This window comes from Convolutriloba macropyga, chromosome 2 (genome assembly GCF_964194025.1).
Source record: "Convolutriloba macropyga chromosome 2, txConMacr16.3, whole genome shotgun sequence".
NCBI lineage: Eukaryota > Metazoa > Xenacoelomorpha > Acoela > Convolutidae > Convolutriloba > Convolutriloba macropyga.
In genome coordinates this window covers 79,553,671-79,578,722 of record NC_134469.1, presented here as the reverse complement: position 1 = coordinate 79,578,722, position 25,052 = coordinate 79,553,671, and the positions used below count along the sequence as shown (strand labels likewise).

Here is a 25,052-nt window from a genome sequence, read left to right as displayed (position 1 = left end):
GCCTCCGCCGATGCATTTCCGTGGCCGGCGAGGCGGGCTGCTAATTTCACCAACATAATTAAGGTCAATTAAAGTTCAAGTAAATTCTGCAATTTCTTAGCAATTGAAGTTTCCGTTTTGTTGCGTTTCGATTTGACTGACCAAATGCGCGTTCAGAGTGCGGTCAATAAGTACAAAAACCAGCAAAATAATTCGCTTCGGTCAAGTTGTAATGTTTTCGTACATTTGAACTTTCGACTATCTGATCTCACTCCAGGAAGATTGACATTTTCATGTACAAATATTTTCCTTCACGCTGTGAGTTCTCAGCTACCAATTTTGTTAATCTTTCTGAGCCATTTTTGAAAATAGCATCCCAAAAATTGATCGCACTCATTTTTCACTAAGTTTTTCATCACAAAGCACCATGGAGGTAAGCAATTTGAAGTTTTTGTTTAAAAAACTTCTTTTTAAAGAGTAAAAAGTCCTCAAACACTACTTTTTGATTGCTATAGTCCTGTATGACTGTAACTTCTATAGAGGCGATAGTAAGTAGTTATAACTGAGGGTTCTAAACAACAGTACCAATAGCGAGATCAAGTGCTGTCATAGCAAGACCTTCATTGAGTTAACATCTATTCTTACATCTTTTTCTGCAATGTTTTCTGTGGTCACTATTATTGGTAAATTTAGCGGTGAATTTTTGAAAGATTTGCAATTCTCAGCGGTGAATTCTTTTTCACCGCCCGCATTCAACGCTAAAAATTGCAGTTCTTACATCTTTTCACCGCATTCACCGCAAATCTTACATTTTTTAGCGATTTTTAGCGTTGACACCTCGACCCGGATTGTAAGTTAAAAAAAATTAAGAAGGTAATAAAAATTAGGTATGGTTATGTTTTTGAAAGATTATAATTGACTAATCAGTGATAAAGATGTACAATATTCATTCTCATTTTTCAAAGTATCACAAGATAAATTTCATTAGCAATCAAATTGACCTAACAAAATGAGAACCGAAGACGTTCAGCCAATCACAATTGCCTTCTAAAAATTCTGGTAACTAATCATAAAAACAACTCGGAGTAAGAAATATAATAATTAATTAATTAAACCAGCTGCGGTCCCCGTGTATTACCGTACCTCAAATTTTTTACATTACTTGCATATAAAAACTAACATTATCAAATTTGGCTGGGCTGCTACAGATCACACAATACGGGATCTCTTTATGTATGCCAGTCAAACTTGACAAAAGATATAACAAATCGAAGGCAAAGATATATGCCTAAGACCTGTCTGTGCTATAAGTCTCAATTTAAAATAGTTGGGGGGCTGAAAGTATTTAATTTATAAAAGAGTAAATATAAAATTACAGCTTACTAATTACCAGTTGTGTAGTGGTGAAATGGAGGTGAGCTGCTGGGCGATCGTTCACTTGGGTGTTTCTTCAGTTATGTTAGTTGTCGAAAAAGAAAGTTATAAAATTAAATCTGGAATTATTTGTCTAAGTTGTTAAACAATTTTGTTCGACTATTTTATTGTTAAAGTGAAGTTAAAATTTGAGAAAAATGAAAGCAGTTGTCTGCTGCTTGCTTCTGGGAGTGATTTCTGTCTCTCTAATTTTATTCCGTCCCACTTCGCTGAGTGAAACAATAAATCCCTCTCAGCTCCGTTTGGGCCGATAGGGAGCGAATCACAAACTCACGTTCATAGTGAGGTGCTTCTTAATTTTCCTATTGGCCGAGAAGGCAAGAGAATTAACTCTTTTTTATCTCACGGAAAAATTATTGAAACTCCAAAAAATAATAAAAATCTAAAAAGCTGAGAGCATCAATTATTGATCACGCAGGCGCCTGTTTTCTGCTTTTCCCCTCTTCTAAAACCGCAACAATTATGGTTTTCTTGGGGGCTTTTTATGAGACTCTATTGTCTTTTCCCCTGAAGCAATCTGCTTCATCTTTATTGAACTTGGGGGGAAAGATCTGCATTGCAACTGTCAAAAGCAGAAGTAATTTAAATCAAAAGAAGCTGTGGTTTTACAGGCCGCCTATGTTCAACAACGTACATTTTCTATCCTGGATATAAGCGAGGAGATCCAGGCCTAAAGTTGTGTTGTTTAAATAAGTCGAACTGAGTTGTTTAAATACTTGTGTACTGGTAGTCTTAACAAGCGTTAGTTTGTTTAGCGCGCGGCGAAAGAATGGTTAATTAGCGCCTAAATACGTTCGCTCTAATGTGGGATTAATTATCCGTTCATTTGTAACGGCTCTTGTAATACTACAACATTTAAAATCACATCTAAATATTAAACAGAACCTACGAAAAAACAGCTCACGACAAAAAGAAAAAGGAAATAACGGAGTAGCAAATCTCTGATACTAAAAACCGTCGAGATGTTGCATAAGTTGCCCGACAGTTTAGAATTTTGAACTCTGAGCATAATTTTGGACACGCTTTAAGTGTCTTCCTTTTTAATCAATTTGAAAAAAAATACCCAAAATACCTGAAAATTCATTTGTTATATTAAATTTTATTTTTGTATTTGGAAACACATACCAACAGTCTGTGTGATCATTATTTTTAATTAATAATAAATAAGGCATGCTGATTTGTAATTTGATTTTTTTAAATTTAAGTAATGGATCAAACGGTTATGCATTGAATTAACCTCAAGCTTCCCCTAAAAAAGTTTAACGATTCAAGCAAGTAACTTTGAGTTTGATCAAAGCAGTTTCTTGGGACTTAATTACCTCAAATAGACTCAATTGTATCAGAATGTTTGAATTTTAACTTGAAAGGTTTTAATTAATTAACAGCAGTTCTTTGAAATCTTTTTGGTTTCAATTTTCATACAAATTTAATTTGCTGAAAAATTTAGCTTTTGTTGTCATTCAAAATATTTGCTTTCTCTCTCGTTTTTTAGTTTCTGCTCTATTGGAAGTAAACCTAAATAGGACTGTAAGCATTATCTCGTAACACGACAATTGACAGTGAAAGAAAAAATAGTTTTATACAGTCAAAGCTGAATTGGCCTCAATGAAAATATGTTTACCCGGAATATCTCAGACAGAAAGTGTTTATATCAATACCTTATTGCGTTTCCCCGACTTTTCTGTGTTAATATTCAGGTTTTCTCGCATTTACAGACTTTCGTGCGTTTTTTTTTCAGAGTTTCATACTGTCAAAAAGTTTTTGGAGCGTACTTGCTTAGATTACTGATTTTTTCACAGTTTTCGGTATTGTGTAATCTGTAGATATGTGAGTTCGATTTTTTTTATTTAATCGAATTGTGGAATATCATTAATACTCAACAGGCTTTGTGCGTGCGTTTTGAGTGTTTTCTTGCGTTCATGTTAAGAATTTGGTGCGTTCATTTCAAGACTTTTTATTCTTTGGTTTCCAGAGTATGTAATTTTGAACGCCCGATGCCCCCCCCCCCTCTTCGTGCATTCTTTTTCAGTCTGGACACTTTATTTCGGTATAAAGCCTCGGCGTGGGTGGGATTCAAGATCAAACAAAGCGGGACTAATTATCAGGAAAAGCGAGAAATTTTGTGGATGTGTTCCCTGATTTTCTGGAAATAATTTCCCGGCGGGAGGTTCGCAATTTTAGCGAGAAATACAAACAATAGTAAGTTTCCCGGTTTTCCCCGTAGGATTTACCGGGAATCGAAGCTCAGGGAAATGTTTTTCCATTATAGCATCCTTATTCGTGATATTTCGAACGGTTTTGAAAACTATATAATATCAATCAGGATGCTACAACTGGCGCTAAATCAATCAACAAAAATACAAAAATCACTTTTCGATTAACTGTCCCCAAATTACTATTTCCAATCAAATTTGAGGTCACCGTTGTCAATTTCTCCCCATCCTCTAGCTTCTCCACTGTTGCAAAAATATGTTAATTGCAAGCTTAATCCCAAAGTAGCGTAAAAAAAATTCTCTAAAAAATCTTTCCAAAAGCAAATGTAAGAGGTTTGAATTTTCAGATGATTTGGAACATTGGAACATTCTGGAATGTGGAGTTAATCTTCCTGCAAAACCGAAACTGTTGTCAGGTCTTGTTGGACGAAAAGAACCGGTCGCCCACAGAACAACTAGCAAGCGTAGAAAAAATAAATTAGGGAGCTCCGAAGATAAGTACATTTTCAATTTTTAGTCCGAACAAATGACGTAATAATAACTTACCTTGGCATGTTTAGTGTTCTCTGTTTAGATTTTCCGGAGCAATCATCAACAATCCAGCGGATATTTTACTAATATGAACTAATATTAATTATTATATAATAACTAAGTAGGCTAAGCGCGAATTGTAGAAACCAAGCGCAATAGGATTAGGACCAAACTTTTTTTCAACTTTTTCAGGGAACCCAAATTTTAATGTTTGATAAGAATTAAGACTGATTATTTTTCAGCGTCTGAGACTACAAGCAGTACTACGAGCAGTACCACGAGCAGTAGTACTAGGTCAGTCATCCTTTTTTTCCATACACTCCTTCTCAAAGTTGGCAGAGTAGAGGTTGCGAGGAACCTCAACGGGAGGGGGACACGTTTTGCATCTCAATTTTTCTGCCCAATAACAGCGAGGTGGGACAACAAAAGTGTCACCACGTTAAGGGTCTTGTCAGCTTTTGATACTACTAATGTGGCTGATGACAATTATATAGAGAATTTTTGTCTTAGTTAATTCAAAGTGCCTTTTTTACACTATTCAGCCCCCGCCAAAAAAAATTGAAAAATTTTGCCCGCATTACGGTGTATTTTTACATTATTTTGAGGCTGTATGTTTTATGACTACTAGGCTGGGCGGGGCTATAATGGGGAGATCTAAATTACATGAAGGTTGACAAGAGTCAGAAAATTGTAAAAACAGAAACTATATCAGGGTTTAGTGCTATTTTCATGCAAAACCTTTGCTCAACTGTTTATGAAATTTTCAACTGATTTTTTGACTTTGTCTTTCTGCTTTTTGCGTGATCTAAATTGTTGTCTCATTTATAATTTTTAACAACAAAATTCAATTGTTCGCAGTTTGATTCTAAAAGTCAAAACAAAAGTTCGCCAACTTAAGTTCTACTAGTTCTTTATAGTGGTCTATAGTAGTCATTTACCATTGATCAAAAATAAGGATTTTTTGAAGAGTTAGCTACCGAAAAAGCTCATTTGTAAAACAATTTTTTCATAGTCCAATCTACATACTTATCGACCAGTCTGAGGTAGTATTTTGTTAAAAGTTCTTGGGACAAAAGCGAGCATTATTCTCCTGTCAAGAAGAAAATTTGTCTTTTTTAAGCGTCGAGAAACAAAGTAGAGCAAAACTCTCTTGTAAAACCCTGTTTTCCTGTTCTAAAATAATTGTGTTGATGTTTTCTGGAACAGCAAACAAAAGTGCTTTAAAATTGATGACATCAAACAAAAGCATAAAAGAAACATCAAGACACTGATGAAGAAAATCTGTAACCTTACTAAAACGCTTACTTTGAACTTTGAATGCAGACCAAATACATTAAAAAAGGAAACATACGAAATAGAGACTTGCCTAGGTTGACAAACGAAACGCAGAGATAGAGAGTAAGAGAGAGGATGACACACACACACATGCACACACACACATACACACACACAAACACGCGCACACACACACGCCCACATGGACATACACACGCAAACACATGCGCACACACACGCACACACACACACACACACACACACACACGGACACACACACAAACACAAACACACACTTACACATACACTAACACACACAGCTGATTTTTAGAGAGAGAGAAAGAGCTCAATTTTAATTTGTCGTGACAAATGGGCGCGCTACAAATAATAGTATCTAATAGCTATGGTACAAAAACCTCCGAACTTTTGTTGCCCTTGAGTAAGGTACACTGGATTCAGGATAACATTTACCAACCGATATCCGTCTATTTTGTCTACTTTTTTAATAAGGATTATGAGTGTGCTAAGCCAGATCATAACACAGCCAAAGCCCTGCATTGATGCTGGCGGAAAAACCAAATAAAATTTTGCTGCAATTAGAGAAAAAAATGGAAAAACGCATAGCAAAAGTTTGGTGAAAAAGGTCGTTTTGCTCATAATCTTTTTCCAATTCTATAAAACTGTTTGGTGTACATCATATTCTCAAGTGAAAATCTGCTAATATTGTTCTTTAATATCATTTGGACAAAGTTTACAAATGTTGATTACGTGCAAAATCCACAGGAATAATAGCTGCAGAAATATCCGTTTTTCGATTATTCACTTTTGTGGTACGGTTGTACCATATTAAGTTCATATTCTGTTGATTAGTACTAAATTGTTTTAAGTTTGCCCTTGTCTGATTGAATGTCATAGTTCACTTATGTTAAGTTTACCGCCGACTAAAAAGTCAACTTTTCAGTTTGTTCATATCTCCCACTTTGATAATATTTCATTCTGCTAAACTTTCTCATTCAATTCAGTTGTTCTCAATCTTAGTAGTTTTGCAGTCAAAAGAATTCCATTTGGATTTGAGGAGGATTTCCATGTCATTGAATTATAACTACATTAGTAACTCTATTGCAAAGTAAAACTAAAAGTGGTAATCCCACCATTTAGTTAAAAATTGGATTCGCGCCTCGAATCCAACTGATAGCTTAAAAGCGTATTCGTGGCTCATATACATACGTCAGCAGTCAGAGGTATCACATGGCGCAGTCAGCAGTCAATGAACGTGCACTCCGTGGAATCGAACCATTTCGGGAGAAACGAACACTAGAACCACCTCTGAGATGGGATCACTGGCACATAATGCTGAAGTTGGCTATCCTGGCGAAAAAGGGTATTTCAATCGACACTCTACGCGATAATCCTCCGGACAAGGTCACCTTCCCTCCAGAACTTATATACGAGAATAATGTTCAGAATAGTACAGCTCAGAGCGAAAGAGATCGGAAAACTCGAAACGATCAACTTAAGAAGGCGTGGTTGAATCGTTATCAAAAGATAGAACTTGCAGGTATATTGTGTGGCCACAAACCTTGGAAGTTTTGCCAAAACAAAGCTGTGTCCTTGACCTATCTCAGCTTGGGGATGGAAGGACGACGAATATTTGGTTCCAGAGAACCGAATATCCAAATTGATCGTGTAACAACAAAGGACCTTTGGGAGAGCCTTGATCAGGCATTTACCAAACAGCGAAACATCACCTTTGATCGGTATACTTTCCTCAACAGGAAACAATTGAAAGGAGAACCTGTAGGAAAGTTCTACGGTTGACTTCGGGAACTGTCTTTAAACTGCGATTTAGGAAGTCATGAGGAGTCAATCATTCGTGACGTTTTCATAGCTAACATGCAAGACGGCGAGATCCAGAGGGAACTACTAAAAGAAACGAGAACGGCTAAAAAGGCATTGGAAGTTGCCAAGAACATTGAGACGGGCATTCATAACCAATTAAAGATATTTGGAACCACTGTTTATTCGACTACAAATGAGATTACAACTACATCAGTAAACAATATACAAGGACCTTGGAATAGATCGCGACCTCCAACGAATCAATTCGTAAAACCTACAATCTGTCAAAACTGTGGCTATGGGTGGTCAGCTGCACATCGTCAAAACTGTCCTGCCCGTGGGAAGAATTGTAAAAAATGCCGTATTGCTAACCACTTCGCGAAGTTTTGCCAAAAACCTAAACATTCATAGAAGCCGAAACTCATAGTAAACAATGTAGTTGACTAGTTGACTCTATCTCCGATGCGGCCACGGTGGGTACTTCAGTAACGGTTGGAGAGCAAGTTAATGATATAGATAGATTGTTCTAAAAACAAAGTATCTATGACGCTAATTACGATTCGGATTATGATGACTATAATGACAACTGCATTGCAACAATCTCTATTAATAACGACACTCGCGAAGTGGAGCCGGTGAAAATAGACATTTGCATCGGGAATACTCAGACAAAAGCCTTGGTGGATTCGGAAAGCGTGTGCACTATAATCAATAAAATTCATGCGAATACTGTGGTGTCAAAGTGTAAAGGAAGTTTCTGGGTACAATCACCAGAAATACACGATCTAAAAACTTTTCTAATGACAATCAAAATAATTGGAGTGATCAAGACATCTATCAAATGCAATGATTGGGTAGTTACGGATGTTAATGTGACAGTAGTAGAAGATGGCCACAGACCCATCATCGGACGAGATCTCTTCCCAAAGCTAGGTTTTTCTCTAACTCAATCAAAACAAGTTGCAAATGTCGATCAAAATAAATGTTTAATCAAGAATCAGATAGCATTTGATTTTCCAGGTCTTATCTCAATAATTGGTAAATCGTTAAAACATTCTGTTAAATCTAAGTTTCATAAACACTTTACACCCACACACCAAAAAGGACGCAGAGTTCCAATTAATTTACAACCACTAGTTAATGACGAAATTAAAAAACTACTTGCAGAAAAACACATAATAAAATTAAACAGTTGTTCAGATAAAAATTTCATCTCACCTATAGTCATCACGGTTAAACTAGCCTTAGATTCAAAAATATTGAACAAATATATCCATAAAAATAAATATCAGATGCCGAATATAGATAACTTAATTGACACAATCCGACAAAATTTAAATACAAATGCCTCGCAGGAAACAGCATATTTCTCTACATTGGATTTGAAGTACTCATACAGTCAACCTAATTTGGACCCCGAAACAGCTAGGCATTGCATTTTTAATATTGTTAGCGGTGAAGGAACTTGTACTTATCGTTTCATTACCGGTTTCTACGGATTAACCGACATGCCAGCAGCATTCCAAAAAGTGATGGATTATACATTAGTCGGACTTAAAAATACTCACTGCTTCTTAGACGATATTATAATAGTCAGTCGAGGATCAAAAGAAGATCACTTAAAATTAGTCTATAAATGTTTTAAAAAAATGGATGATTATAATTTGCGAATAAATTTACCGAAATGTCATTTTGCTAAAACCGAAATAGAATGGTTAGGACACAGATTTACTCAGTCAGGAATCGCACCAATTGACTCCAAAACAGCAGCAATATTAAACTTATCAGCACCTAAAAATCTAAAGCAACTACTTTCATTTCTAGGTTCAGTTCATTACCTCGTAAGTTCTTCCCTAATTTATCTCAATTATGTCATCCACTTCGACCATTGCTCTTAAAAAGAATACAAAATTCACTTGGAATGACGAACTTGAAGCTCATTTTCAATCGATTAAAAATAAAGTTGCAAACGCAACAGAAAACATGCATTATAATCCCCACTTCGAAACGCGGATCAAATGCGACGCATCTCCGGCTGGATTAGGAGCAGCATTAGAACATCGTTCACCGACAGGTTGGCATACAGTTGCATTTGCGTCTCGTTTCTGAATTCAAATGAGGAACGCTACAGCTTTAATGAATTAGAATTGTTAGGGGTTGTGTGGTCCGTAGAATATTTTAAATATTATTTATTTGGCAAGTCCTTCACAATCATCACAGATCGTCGAGCGCTATTTTCTATCATGAAAGAACACGATCTAACAAATCATATAATAGTCGTTTAACCCGTTGGGTAGATCGTCTTTTACCTTTTGATTTTAATATTGAACATATACCAGGCGCAAAAATGGGGCTGGTAGATTACATTTCCCGCCAACCACATGAAGAAGCAAAATTTACAAGAAAATACGACGAGGAATTTGCGGTAGCAACATTTACCCGCATTCGTGACGCTATTGCAGCAATTTATGTAAATACCACACAGCAAAACTGTCAATCACAGCACTTTAGCAGCGTCGATCACACACGTTCCACACGTGCCTCACATCCTCACCCAACAAACTATTCCAATTTGCTTTCTGCTATTAATCGTAACACAACTCAGTTGCTTCTTGAAAATTCTGCACACGCAGCTTAAATCCATTTAAATTCCAGTCAACATAAAAACTCAACTCAAATCCAATATCATTCTAAATTAAACTCCAACATATCACAAATACATACAATCTTTAAAAGAACGATGAGCAGTTGGAGATCAATTCTACAAACCCCTCCTACTCACAGCAGAGTCACTTTTCAATCCCCACCAAACTCGCCAGTGAATTCGACCCACTCCTCCAATGAAGGCCCCAATTCCCCAAACCTTGAATTGTCTAAAGAAGAGGTGTTTGAAAATAACTTGACGCAGCTATTTACAAAAGGATTCCTTGCTGTGCTAACAAGCAAGGACACAGTCCTAAAGGAGGCGCGCGTTTTCATCCTCCAGAATGATGCACAGCGGTGTAAGGAGGTGAACCCTTATCTCTTCTCCTATTGGAGGGATCTTCACGTACGGTCAGGTTGTGTCTGCGTGGACGAACGTATGGCAATACCACACTCAATTCAGGACGCCGTGTTAGAGAGCCTACATCTCACTCACCCCGGCAGCTGGGGAATGATAACTCTTGGGCAGTATGCGTTCTGGACGTATATGCACTGCGAGATTCCTAACAAGGCTGCCACGTGCAAGCCTTGTACTGATATTGGTAAGAACCTCAAACCAGTTGTTCCGGCGTCGAAATGGAAGCCTTTATTAAATTGTTCTGAATCTGAAGAAGAAATACAAATTGATTTCGGCGGCCCCATTACAAATGAAAAAGATCAAGATACATGTTTTCTCGCATTTATTGACCGTTTTTCCAAATATCCTACTGTCGAAGTCTTTGATAAAGCTAATGGATGTAATGTAATTAAATTTTTAGATGAATTTATTCGAATACACATAGTCCCCCGAAACATTAGGTTAGATAAAGCACGTTGTTTAATTGGATATAAGGTAACGAATTTTTGTAAACAACATAATATTAACATTATCACTGCCCCTGCTAATGACCATAGAGCTATTGGATTAGTAGAGCGTTTAATACAAACAATTAAAAGACGTCTCAGCTGCATGAAATTAGATCATAGAAATAATACATTCACAATTAAAGCAGCAATAAAGGCAATAGTATATCAATTGCGTATATGCAAACAAAAGACAACAAAAGTAACACCTTTCCAAGCACATTTTGGAAGAAAGCCAAACACACCAGTAAGTAACATTAGCACGATACCAATTCATCATATTTATCATATGAAAACATTCTTCACCACTATTTAGATGCAGACACTGTACCCGTAGAGGACTTCCTCGACGATAACGGATGAATGGCCGGTGATCGCAGCAACATTTTGATAGAAGAGGCGATGCAAAAGGCCCAGGTGGAGGCCGGACGCAGATACAATGGGGACAAAATCAAATCGGTATCCCGATTTATAATACACCCAAAACTAAACAACCCGATACCACGAACGGAGAAATCATTGGATATCAAGCTATCCCGTAAATTCTCCAAAAGATCAAAGGGGGATCTCCGTGGCCTCTGGGAAACATTGGCCCCAGGTAGTACAGTCGTCAGAACGTCGCCTACGACAGCGGTTATAAAGGAACCCGGAGTCCCTGATGTCCGAGTGCGAAACAGTGATATCGTCAAATTTGGCACCCGTGCTGAGCGTAATCCGGATCTATGGCAGTACGCCCAGAGACGTCCCCTTCCATATGAGAAGACAACATAAAAGAAGATAGCGCAGCATACGACGGACCTTAAGAAAAAATATCGGGGGAGATTAAAATTCGCCACAGACACCCAGTCCGATGCTGTTTCAGGAGTTTCGAGTGCCAATAGCAATATTTCTAAGGCGATGTCTTCTCGTAAACCCAAGAAGCCTCAAACGGGAAGAACTCGATCGCGACAATCCTCGATGACTTTAAATCCGTCCAATGCATCCTCAGTTGCTGCGTCATCGGTCACCTCGTCAACCGCCTCGCCTTCAACGTCAAAATCCAAAAGAAATAGAAGGGCCGCAGGCTATTTCGGATTTGAAGCTCAGTGTGTTCGATTAGCGAAGACTCTGCCACTGCACCCAAACGACATAAAACTAGTAACCCAGTCATAGAAACAGCAATTCAAGAAGAGGCACTCCAACCGCCTCCTACTGAAACGTCATTCGAGCTGCCGGTCGTAAGCCCTCCTCCACCTCCCCCAGTTGGAACTTGGTCTCCAGAAGAATACGACTACGATGAGTATGCAAAGGAAATAAGCATGAGCGTCTTTGAAGCCGAAAATCAAATTTAAAACTAAGAAAAACTGTCATTTAAAACTGATTAACTTATTGCTTACATTCAATTTTAGTTTAAAAATGATTCGTTCAATTGTACGTTATTTAATTGTGCCACTATTGCGCAATGTTTTCTGTTAATTGTCAATAATTATTTGTGAATGTGTTTAGTTTGCAGCTGTTAAATTCAACTTGGTTTCCATTGCAGTAAACCTTAATCATTAAATTTATTGAGTTCGCACTACAATTGCGCATTAATCTGTGTTTTACGTTTACGATTGACTGTAAACGTAATGAGATTCCATTAAAGTAATTTCTCTTGCATAAGTCTCGCATTTCCACTATGATTATCTGTTGGCTTGCTGTTGTTCACATTTATCTACTATTTATAATAACCAGTACATATGTTAATAATATAATAAATTTTACTCTGATGCAGTTTAAAATTTTATTAGAGCCGAGGATATGTGGTACGGTTGTACCATATTAAGTTCATATTCTGTTGATTAGTACTAAATTGTTTTAAGTTTGCCCTTGTCTGATTAAATGTCATATTTCACTTATGTTAAGTATACCGCCGACTAATAAGTCAACTTTTCAGTTTGTTCATATCTCCCACTTTGATAATATTTCATTCTGCTAAACTTTCTCATTCAATTCAGTTGTTCTCAATCTTAGTAGTTTTGCGGTCAAAAGAATTCCATTTGGATTTGAGGAGGATTTCCATGTCATTGAATTATAACTACATTAGTAACTCTATTGCAAAGTAAAACTAAAAGTGGTAATCCCACCATTTAGTGAAACATTGGATTCGCGCCTCGAATCCAACTGATAAGCTTAAAAGCGTATTCGTGGCTCATATACATACCTCAGCAGTCAGAGGTATCACAACTTTGAAGAAGAGACACAGTGGCTGTTAAAACTTCAGTTAAAAGGTGCAATCTTTTTCTTTTAATTTTTATATATTTGTCTGAGATTGGCATTCCAAAATAATTGCTCAATAACGAAATCACTCAAATCTGGACAAAATTTAGATAATTTAATCTCGACCAAATCTGCTGAATCTTTAATTATTCCCCAGAAAACTGCACTTTTTAGAGGTTTAACTTGGATATATACTCCCCGCGCAAAAAGTTCAAATTGACAGAACTCCTATGTATGGGTGTCCTCTGAAATTTTAGCAAACTGATCAAAACAGAATAATAATGACCCCTGTTTAGAACTACGTACAACAGTCACTCAGATTTTCCAGAGTTTTCACATGCGTTGATTTTCTCCTGCTGTTTTGACTAAAATATTCAAAGATTTGGAATTATCAAAATCTCTATCTCTGTTTTTAACTTCAGTCGGAAACTCATTCTCTAGCTCAATCGCAAAAAAATCCAAATAAACGGTTAAAAAAATTCAAGAGCTGTTTGTTATTTTGCAGTTGATGATTTTAAATTCGTTGCTGTAGATACAAAAAAAGCATACACGCCAATAAATTTTATTGTTTTCCTTTAGCACCAATAATTAACCCATATTTAAATGCAACCTTTGAGTTAACGACTTAGTAAGCTTTGCTTTCGACCCCTACTGAAAAAGTGGATAAAGCAATTAAACTTGGTTGAAAAAAAACCAGCCTAACTTCGTTTTCTTTCCTTAGAGCATTGATGCGGCTACAACAATTGTAATACGTGATGACACGCAATAATTTAACCAGTTAAATGCTAAAAATTATTAAATTTTGAAAACGAAAAAAAGCTTATCCTAAATAAAGTTGAGTCCTATAAAAAGGTATGGTCCGATCTTAAACGCAGGTCTACTAGACAAAGTATATCAACATTAACAAAGCTCTTTTGACTGACCTGCTTACTTATGCTGCATCCTTTGGCTCTTTGCGGAATAAATTGCCGAAAAAAATTTTTCTTCTACCAACTATGAATTTCTACCAACTATGAATTATTCAAATAGGTTAAATTATTTCTTGCTGTTTTGTTCTACGAAAATGGATCACTGTATTGACTAAACCTTGCGTTTACGTAGAGACTAACAAAAAATTAAATTAAGAATTTTTTCATTGTTTAATCACTACAAAGTAAACGCAGGCTGTTGTCAGTACAATGATAATTTTCATAGAAAGAAACAACAAAAATGAATTTAACTTAAGCTCTTAATTGCATCTATGCAGTGATCTGAGAAAACGAAAATCTCCAGAAGATTGAAGAAAAAGAAAAATCAAGTTTGAAAATCTGGTGCGCTGGTTTTATCCTGGTTCTCTTGCACATCAGACAGAATAAATGCAGAAGGTAAGTGTATATGCAATGCGAATCCTGTGAAAAACTTAAAGCAAGAAAAGAATTTTATAAAAAGACTTTACAAAAAACATTATCAAAGCATCAATTTAATGCATTGTTTAATTTTAAACAATGTCAGTTTATAGTACAAAAAATAATTTTTGACTTAAAACTTGAATTATAACACTTGGTGAAGAAAACAGACGCAATTAAACCATTATTTCTCAAGATAAACTTGGGCGCTATGCTCTTCAAAATAAAAGCCAAAGCCGAACTTCTCTTCATGTGTACAAATGGACGCACAAAAATTCAGTTCACCTAAAATTTAGCAGCATATATTTTTTATACAATTGGTTCAGTAACTCGTCTTATACAAACTTATATACTCAGATATTTTTTCTGCAAACCTTGATTGCATCACAAAAAAAATTCGAGTCTCCCACCGTCAGTGGTTCGAGTCTCACAAACAGTGTTCTAAGCAGTGAATTTTTGTATGATTTACATCAAATTCAACGCATAATAATATAAGATCCAGGCCTAGGAACGCAAAATATGTAAGATCTACGCACAGAAACAAAAAATTACTTAAGATGTACTCAAAGAAACGCAAAATTCAGCGCAGTCAACGCAAAATTGTGTAAAAGAAATGCGATGAATTTTCTGGCTGGTCAACATTTATTAAATATTGTCAACATTTTTTGTTGCAATATGAAATTTTGTGAACAATTTAACCATTCAAAATGTGAACCTTTTCAGCTCTTGACCTTTATGATACTTAGGTCTCTTTATAGAATTTTGGTCTGTATAATACTTGCATCTGAACATCATACTTGTATTACTTGGATCCAAAGCAAAAATGTGAAATCATTATGGTGTTCTTTTTCAGTTTACTATCTTTTTAGTTCAACGTCAAGTAGTACCTCCTCGCCAACAACAAGCAGTACCTCTTCACAGACCACCTCATCAACAACAAGCAGTACCTCTTCACCGACCACCTCATCAACAACCAGCAGTACCTCTTCACCGACAACCTCATCAACAACCAGCAGCACTACATCATCCACTTCATCTCCAACTACATCTTATACCACCAGCAGTACTTCCTCGCCGACTTCTTCCGGTACCACATCGTCAACCACAAGCAGTACGTCATCGCCAACTACCTCTAGTACAACATCCTCAACCACAAGCCTTACCACCTCTTCAACATCAAGTCACTCAACATCCAGCACCAGCTCCCATTCGACAAGTTCAACGACAAGTCCCACAACCAGCAGCACGACCTCGTCAACTACAAGTAGTACCACCTCACCAACTACTTCTTCAACCTCCTCATCAACAACCAGCAGTACTTCTTCGCCTACATCCAGTAGCACTTCTTCTCCGACGACAAGCAGTACAACATCAATCACAACCTCGTCGTCGACAAGCTCAACAACATCTAGCAGTTCTAGCCACTCTACGTCAAGCACAAGCTCTCATTCAACCAGCTCAACAACCTCCCCAACAACTTCTTCCAGCAGCAGCAGTACAACTTCGTCAACTTCTTCTCCGACAACCAGCAGCTCTACTTCGTCAACAACTTCTTCTTCCTCAAGTCATTCCACATCCAGCACCAGTTCACACTCAACTAGCTCGACATCATCTCCAACAACATCATCCACCACTAGCAGTACAACATCTTATACTACATCCCCCACAACCAGCAGTACATCATCGCCCACAACGTCATCTTCAACGAGCAGTACAACCTCCTCAACATCATCTCCAACTACAAGTAGCTCTACTTCGCTCACGTCGTCTTCTTCAAGCAGCCCCACGACCTCTTCCACAACGAGCAGCACATCCTCTCCAACAACATCGTCGACAACTAGCAGTTCCACTTCCTCAACTTCTTCTCCTACAACGAGCAGTACAACCTCGTCAACAAGTAGTGGCACAACATCCTCCACGTCTTCTTCTACAACGAGCAGCTCAACTTCTTCTACTTCTTCTCCTACAACAAATTCAACAACATCTTCATCTACAAGCAGCACAAGTTCATCAACAAGCTCGCCGACAACAAGTAGCACAACAAGCAGCAGTACATCAAGCACAACTTCACCGACGACAAGCAGTACAACATCCTCAAGCTCAAGCCCTTCCACTTCAAGCACAAGTTCACACTCAACATCCAGTACCAGTTCCCACTCAACAAGTTCAACTTCAAGTGCCTCCAGCAGCAAAACAACTTCGTCCACATCTTCTCCCACAACCAGTTCAACAACTTCTTCAACAACGAGCAGCACATCGTCACCAACAACATCATTAAGCACCAGCAGTACAAGTTCCTCAACCTCATCGCCTACATCGAGCAGCACATCGTCGCCAACGACCTCGACAACAACAAGCAGTACAAGTTCATCAACCTCGTCGCCTACAACGAGCAGCACATCGTCTTCAACGACATCGACAACAACCAGCTCTACAACGTCTTCAACTTCCTCCTCAACAACAAGCAGCTCGTCCTCCCCAACAACTTCATCGACAACAAGCATGACAACCTCCTCGACATCATCCCCGACAACTAGCAGTACAACATCCTTTTCGTCGTCATCGTCAACCAGCAGCACTAGCTCTTCAACATCGTCCCCCACATCTAGCAGCTCAACATCATCAACAACTTCACCGACAACAAGTTATACAACTTCGTCGTCAACGTCTTCTACCACGAGCGCCACAACTTCCTCTACATCATCACCTACATCCAGCAGCACAACATCATTAACCAGCTCTCCTACAACAAGCAGCTCTACTTCATCAACTTCTTCGCCAACCACAAGCAGTTCAACTTCTTCTTCATCAAGCCATTCAACATCCAGCACTAGCTCTCATTCCACTTCGAGTACAAGTTCGCATTCGACAAGTTCAACATCAAGTCCTACAACAAGTAGCACAACAAGCAGCACATCATCACCTACGACGTCTTCAACAACCAGTAGCTCAACATCATCAACGTCATCACCAACAACTAGCTCGTCATCCTCGTCAACATCGTCCTCCACAAGTAGCAGTACTAGTTCACCAACTTCCAGTAGTACAACTTCTTCAACTTCGTCTTCTACGACAAGCAGCACGACATCTCAAACATCCTCCCCTACTACAAGTTACACCACATCTTCTAGTAGCTCACCGACAACAAGCAGCTCAACTAGCAGCACAACCTCAAGTACCTCGTCACCTACTACTAGCAGTACCTCATCGTCCACTTCAAGCCCCTCAAATTCTAGTACCAGTTCGTCAACCACAAGTTCCTCCTCAAGTGCTACAACATCAAGCACAACATCCTCTTCAAGCTCGCCTACTACAAGTAGCACATCTTCGTTCTCCACATCGTCGACAACAAGTAGTTCCACATCCTCAACATCTTCTCCAACAACAAGCAGCTCCACATCGTCAACATCGTCACCGACGACGAGCAGTTCATCTTCATCAACAAGTTCTCCTAGTTCAAGTTACACTTCATCCATAACAACAAGCAGTACAAGCTCTCCAACAACGTCTTCATCGTCTAGCAGCTCAACGTCCTCAACATCGTCGTTAACGTCTAGTCACTCAACATCAAGTTCAAGCTCGCATTCAACATCAAGCACAAGCTCTCACTCTACAAGCTCTACATCTAGTCCTTCCACGAGCAGTACTTCTTCGTCTACATCTTCGGAGAGTACCAGTAGCACAAGTTCGCCGACAACAAGTAGTACTTCTTCTCCAACGACATCCTCAACGTCCAGTAGCACCACCTCGTCTTCAAGCTCTCCTACATCTAGTAGCACAACCTCCTCATCATCTTCCTCAACTTCAAGCAGCACAACTTCCTCATCTTCTTCTCCAACAACAAGTTCAACAACTTCATTTTCAACAAGCAGTACTTCCTCGCCTACTACTTCCTCAACATCAAGTGGAACGTCCAGCAGTTCAACTTCCTCAACCACTAGTACAACGTCTTCGCCTACTACCTCGTCAACATCGAGCAGCACTACGTCATCATCGTCCAGCTACACAACCTCTAGTACGAGCTCATATACAACAAGTTCTACCTCAAGTGGTACAACAAGTAGCTCATCGTCTTCAACAACAAGTAGTTCAAGTTCGCCAACCACTTCAAGCAGCTCTTCATCGACTACATCCAAGACAACCAGCAGCACCTCATCGCCAACAACTTCATCTTCAACGAGCACTACAACCTCCTCAACATCTTCTCCAAGTACCAGTAGCTCTACTTCGTCCACGTCGTCTTCCTCAAGCAGCAGTACTACATCTTCCACAACTAGCAGCACATCCTCTCCAACAACATCGTCGACAACTAGCAGCTCCACTTCCTCAACTTCTTCTCCTACAACGAGCAGTACAACCTCGTCAACAAGTAGTGGCACAACATCCTCCACGTCTTCTTCTACAACGAGCAGCTCAACTTCTTCTACTTCTTCTCCTACAACAAGTTCAACAACATCTTCATCTACAAGCAGCACAAGTTCATCAACAAGCTCGCCCACAACAAGTAGCACAACAAGCAGCAGTTCATCAAGCACAACTTCACTGACGACAAGCAGTACAACATCCTCAAGCTCAAGCCATTCCACTTCAAGCACAAGTTCACACTCAACATCCAGTACCAGTTCCCACTCAACAAGTTCAACTTCAAGTGCCACCAGCAGCAAAACAACTTCGTCCACTACATCTCCTACTACCAGTTCAACAACTTCTTCAACAACGAGCAGCACATCGTCACCAACGACATCATCAAGCACCAGCAGTACAAGTTCCTCAACCTCGTCGCCTACAACGAGTAGCACAACCTCTCCAACTACATCATCAACAACTAGCAGTACAACTTCTTCAACCTCTTCTCCAACAACAAGCATCACATCGTCTCCGACAACTTCCTCAACAACAAGTGCAACTTCTTCTTCAACAACAAGTAGCACTACTTCATCTTCGTCTTCTCCTACAACAAGCAGCACAACTTCTTCTACTACATCTCCTAGCACCAGTTCGACAACATCCTCATCCACAAGTAGTACAACAAGCAGCACTACATCAAGCACTTCATCGCCGACAACAAGCAGTACAACTTCTTCCTCGACCAGCAGCACATCTTCTCCCACAACTTCGTCAACTACAAGCAGCACCACTTCATCCTCGTCATCACCAACGACAAGCAGTTCAACTTCTTCTAGTTCTTCCCCAAGCACCAGTTCTTCTACATCATCGACCTCAAGCAGCACGACCTCTCTCACTACTAGTAGCACAACAAGTTTCACATCGTCGCCAACAACCAGCAGCACTTCATCGTCCAGCACCTCATCCTCCACCAGTAGTACAACTTCTCGGACAACATCACCTACTACAAGCAGCTCAACTTCTTCCAGTTCTAGTCATTCAACCTCCAGCACAAGCTCGCACTCGACTAGCTCAACATCTAGCGGTACTACAAGTACGACCAGTTCGCCTACAACATCGACAACAACAAGCAGCACTTCTTCATCATCAACAAGCAGTACATCATCACCAACAACGTCTTCAACAACAAGCAGCACGTCGTCGCCTACAACTTCATACTCCACCAGCAGCTCAACTTCGTCAACGTCATCGCCAACAACGAGCAGTACAACTTCTTTTTCCTCTTCACCTTCCAGCAGCTCAACAACGTCGTCAACGACATCATCTTCTTCTAGTCATTCAACATCCAGCACAAGTTCTCACTCGACCAGCTCTACGTCAAGTGCTACATCATGGCCAACTACTTCATCTACAACCAGCAGCTCAACTTCATCCACAAGCAGCAGCACTTCATCGCCAACATCTTCAGCCACAACAAGCAGCACTACGTCATCAACTTCGTCGCCAACCACTTCATCAACCACAAGCAGTACTTCATCGCCTTCAACTTCCAGTAGCACATCATCAAGCACAAGCAGCACTTCCTCTAAGACTTCAAGTCATTCAACATCCAGCACCAGCTCTCATTCGACAAGTTCAACCTCAAGCCCCACAACCAGCAGCACGACATCGTCAACCACGAGCAGTTCTACTTCATCTACAACCAGCAGCACCACTTCGCCGACCACATCGTCAACAACCAGCAGCACAACTTCGCCGACCACGTCATCAACAAGCAGCAGCACTACTTCGCCGACCACATCATCAACAACCAGCAGCACTACTTCGCCGACCACATCATCAACAACCAGCAGCACGACTTCGCCAACCTCGTCATCGACGACCAGCAGCACCACTTCACCGACCACGTCCTCTACAACCAGCAGCACCACTTCGCCGACAACGTCATCAACAACCAGCAGCACCACTTCACCAACCACATCATCAACAACCAGCAGCACTACTTCACCGACCACGTCATCAACAACCAGCAGCACCAATTCGCCGACCACGTCATCAACAACCAGCAGCACCACTTCGCCAACCACATCATCAACAACCAGCAGCACCACTTCGCCAACCACGTCATCAACAACCAGCAGCACCACTTCGCCGACCACCTCATCAACAACCAGCAGCACCACTTCACCAACCACATCATCAACAACCAGCATCACTACTTCGCCGACCACGTCATCAACAACCAGTAGCACCACTTCGCCGACCACGTCATCAACAACCAGCAGCACCACTTCACCGACCACATCATCAGCAACCAGCAGCACCACTTCGCCAACCACGTCATCAACAACCAGCAGCACCACTTCGCCGACCACCTCATCAACAACCAGCAGCAGCACTTCACCAACCACATCATCAACAACCAGCAGCACTACTTCGCCGACCACGTCATCAACAACCAGTAGCACCACTTCGCCGACCACCTCATCAACAACCAGCAGTACAACTTCATCCTCGAGCTCAGCAACATCTAGTCACTCAACTTCAAGCACAAGCTCGCACTCCACGAGCTCAACGTCGTCTCCGACTACAAGCAGTACTTCTTCCCCCACAACTTCATCCACATCGAGTAGTACTACCTCGTCAACGACGTCATCTACCACGTCTTCTACGACCTCCACTGAAACCGACGTCTGTGAAGCTTGGAACACTCGGCACAACGTTAAAGGTAATTCTTCATTGCGTCCTGTTTGCACGCTCTTTCAAGTGATTTATGAGGGCTCTATAATTGGACACTTTTTGCGCCTTTGACTTTAATCATACAGAAATTTCCATTAATTTGTGTTAATTAATTAATATTTCAAGTTTTTCTAATCTTGGATGAACACATTGTTTACGGAATGAATTTGAAAGAATTATGCAAGTGTCGTTTGCTGTAGCGATTGAACAAATTTTTTGTTTTCATGAAGCTAATTGAACAAACTTAAACTAATGCGCGTTGTACATTGACATGCCAATGTGTCCTCGTAACATCTGAGACCAGCCAGGGCAAGATACATATTCTTTTATAAAGCTGTAAGAATATCAATTTTAGATTGTCATTTTCTGCTGTAAGAGGAATAATCCGAGTCTACTATATACAGATCTCTGAACTTGTGAACAAAATGGTGGCGTGATAGCCGAGAGGTAAGGTGTGTGGTTCGCACACCAATGATTGAGAGTTCAATCCCCTGCCTCCATGAAGCTGTCTGTGTGAGGATGAGCTCTTACTTAACCCATAGCTTCAGGTTGACCATAGCCTGACCAATGTTGGCTGCAATGATGGTACCACGTGAAAGTTTCAGACGCAAAAAAAGTTACTATAGTCACCAAAAAAAGAGCAATGCTGCTCATAAAAAGATCAGTCTGAAATGTGGGGAATAATAAGAAAAAGGGCAGCTGAAAACAGGCTACTGAAGGCCTAATGCTGTTCCGCTGCGATTACGCAGAAACCACAATTATTATTATTATTATTATAAAATTGAACAACTTGAAAGTATATTATTAATGATTGATTCGCTTCATATAAGGTTTTTGACAATTTATTTAACTGATAACTGGATTTCGACAACGGGTGTATTTTACAGAATGGGGAAGTTGGTCCGAATGGAGTTCTTGCTCAGCTGGAACTTGTGGTCTACTGGGGCTTCAGAAGAGGACGAGGGACTGCAAGATCCGCTTCGAGGAGAACTTCCACTTCTGCGATGGCAATGACGAAGAACATCGTGTCTGCAACAGAGATGCGGAACTGTGCGTTGACGAGACTTCAGATCCCTGTAAGTACCCTAACTAGTTTCTATTATATATATATATATATATATATATATATATATATATATATATATATTATATAATATATATATATATATATATATATATATATGTATATATATATATATATATATATATATATATATATATATATATTATATATATAATATATATATATATATATATATATATATATATTTTATATATATATATATTATATATATATATATATATACCCTGGAAATTATGTAGAACCGGGGCGAAATGCGGTGGAAACAAATCTTTTTCACTGCAAAGTCACCGCAACTTATAGGGGCGAATGCTGCAGACGCGTTTAGCGGCTAATTTTTGTAAGAAATGCAGTCAATTTTTAAATCAATTTTGTTGAGTTTAACACAGAATTTTTGTAAGAATTACGGTGACTTAGCGTGAAAAATTCGCAAAGAAGTACAATGAAAAAAGTAATTATTGCAGAATCTCAATGAAACAATAAAAACTCAATCAGTACACTAACTGTAAACGACAAAAAAAGAGAAAAACTATTAATCTAAAGAGAATAAAAAACTCCAAATTGTTCTCTTAAAAAGGCCTGGCAATTTTATTATAATTATTTTGAGACAACAGTTTTGAGTCAGCATAATTGTTTTGAGTTCTTTAATGGGAAAACAAAAGTGTGTTTCCGTGTTTGAACTCATATCGATCTACAAAATCGCTAAAATTGCTTTTAAAAAAATGAGAAGTATTGATAAACATAAAGACTATTAATTTTCTGTATCATGAAGCACCCACAACACGAGGCGTTGCTTCAACAAAAAAATGTATAGCAAGGAGGCAATGTATAGCTCTGGAATGTGCGTTTGTGCATAATGTTCCGACTCCGTTCAACATTCAAGCTCGCCAAAAATTCATATCTTGTTCGAAAATAAATGGTAATCCATTTGAAAATCGCCCTAAACTCAAACCCTCAAAACCAAATAATGCCTCATTAGAGGACCAATGATACATGCCAAGGAGACTAAGAAAACAAGACAAAATCATTTGAAAACAACGAGCACTAATTTCGACCAAAACTCAGTGTCTATCTATTTATTTTTTTACCAAAATTCAAATGTCCGAAAATCAAAAATCGCATCACATAACATTTAACTAAACAAATATTACTTGCATTTCAACAGAAAAATATCCACATGTCTTTATTAAGAGTAGTTAATCAGTAGAAAAAAACTACTAAGAGCACTGTTTAAAGAATACGTTTTTACATTTTGAAAAAAATTGATTTCAAGCAATTAGCTATCAACTGAAATTAGCAAACTTCTTCATTTATGCCTCAATAGAAAGCTCAGGAGACTTTCCTTTATCCGACGTCAAAACGTAAGTCATTCGACTACAAAAAGAGGCAAAAATCAGAAAATCAAAGAAATTTTGCGCCAAAACGGTGTTCATTATTGTGTTAATCGGACCAGGTAAGAAAAAAAGAACCTAAAAAAAATCGAATAATTAATGGAAAATTATAGTATCGAAGAAAAAATTGCGTATTTAATCGATGAAATGGCCATGTATACTACACTCAAATGAAAGAGGTTGCAACTTCTCAGTACTGAGACTACGATACAAGGTGACGGATATATAAAAAGTGTCAAATCTCAAAAACATTTTGGTTTTTTTAAAGCAGTTCTTTTAAAAGCCATAGGTGATAACAAACATAAACGTTCAAATTAAAAGTGGTCAATAGCCTAAATTTTGTTTGCTTATGAAGGCTTATTTTCTGTTAGTGAGGCTAGTTTATAGCTGAATTTTAAAGTACGTTTATTGGCCTCCATTCTCTGATACTTTATTCTGTCAATATGTGAGTTTTAGATCCAGATCATTTTTATCAGTAATTATGAAAATTAACGCCCAATCACAGTCCAAATAGTTTTTGAATTGCGAAGTTCCACAGTTAGGCCCAAACTAATCTTCATATCGCTTCTCAGCCACCATAACAATTACTTGTTCCAAATAATACCGAAACAGTAAGAAATTTAAGAGCGCAACAGCGCATAATTGGTCTCCATTTTCTGGTACTTTAATCTGTCAATATGTGAGTTTTAGATCCAGATCATTTTTATCAGTAATTATGAAAATTAACCCCCAATTACAGTCCAAATAGTTTTTGAATTGCGAAGTTCTACAGTTAGGCCCAAACTAATCTTCAAATCGCTTCTCAGCCACCATAACAATTAGTTGTTCCAAATAATACCGAAACAGTAAGAAATTCAAGAGCGCAGAATTGGTCTCCATTTTCTGGTACTTTCATCTGTCAATATGTGAGTTTTGGATCCAGATCAATTTGATGTGTAATTAATTAATTTAACGCCCAATTACAGTCCAAATGGTTTTTGAATTGCGAAGTTCCACAGTTAGGCGCAAAGTAGTCTTGATATCGCTTCTCCTCCACTATAACAATTAGTTGTTC

At 38.8% G+C, this 25,052-nt stretch overlaps 2 protein-coding genes across 3 annotated transcripts in view; one reads left to right on the top strand and one right to left on the bottom strand.

The window, feature by feature from the left end:
- LOC142334762 (uncharacterized) overlaps window positions 1–25,052 on the bottom strand; it is a 603,346-nt gene that overhangs the window by 419,529 nt on the left and 158,765 nt on the right. The gene's annotated exons all lie outside the window — the stretch shown is intronic.
- LOC142335014 (uncharacterized) overlaps window positions 11,181–25,052 on the top strand; it is a 25,835-nt gene continuing 11,963 nt past the window's right edge. Inside the window, exons 1-5 of the mRNA XM_075383343.1 lie at window positions 11,181–11,526; window positions 11,680–11,848; window positions 11,917–12,096; window positions 15,310–21,515; window positions 22,414–22,602. Of these exons, the coding sequence (XP_075239458.1) occupies window positions 11,181–11,526; window positions 11,680–11,848; window positions 11,917–12,096; window positions 15,310–21,515; window positions 22,414–22,602 (7,090 nt within the window). The remainder of the gene's footprint in view (window positions 11,527–11,679; window positions 11,849–11,916; window positions 12,097–15,309; window positions 21,516–22,413; window positions 22,603–25,052) is intronic.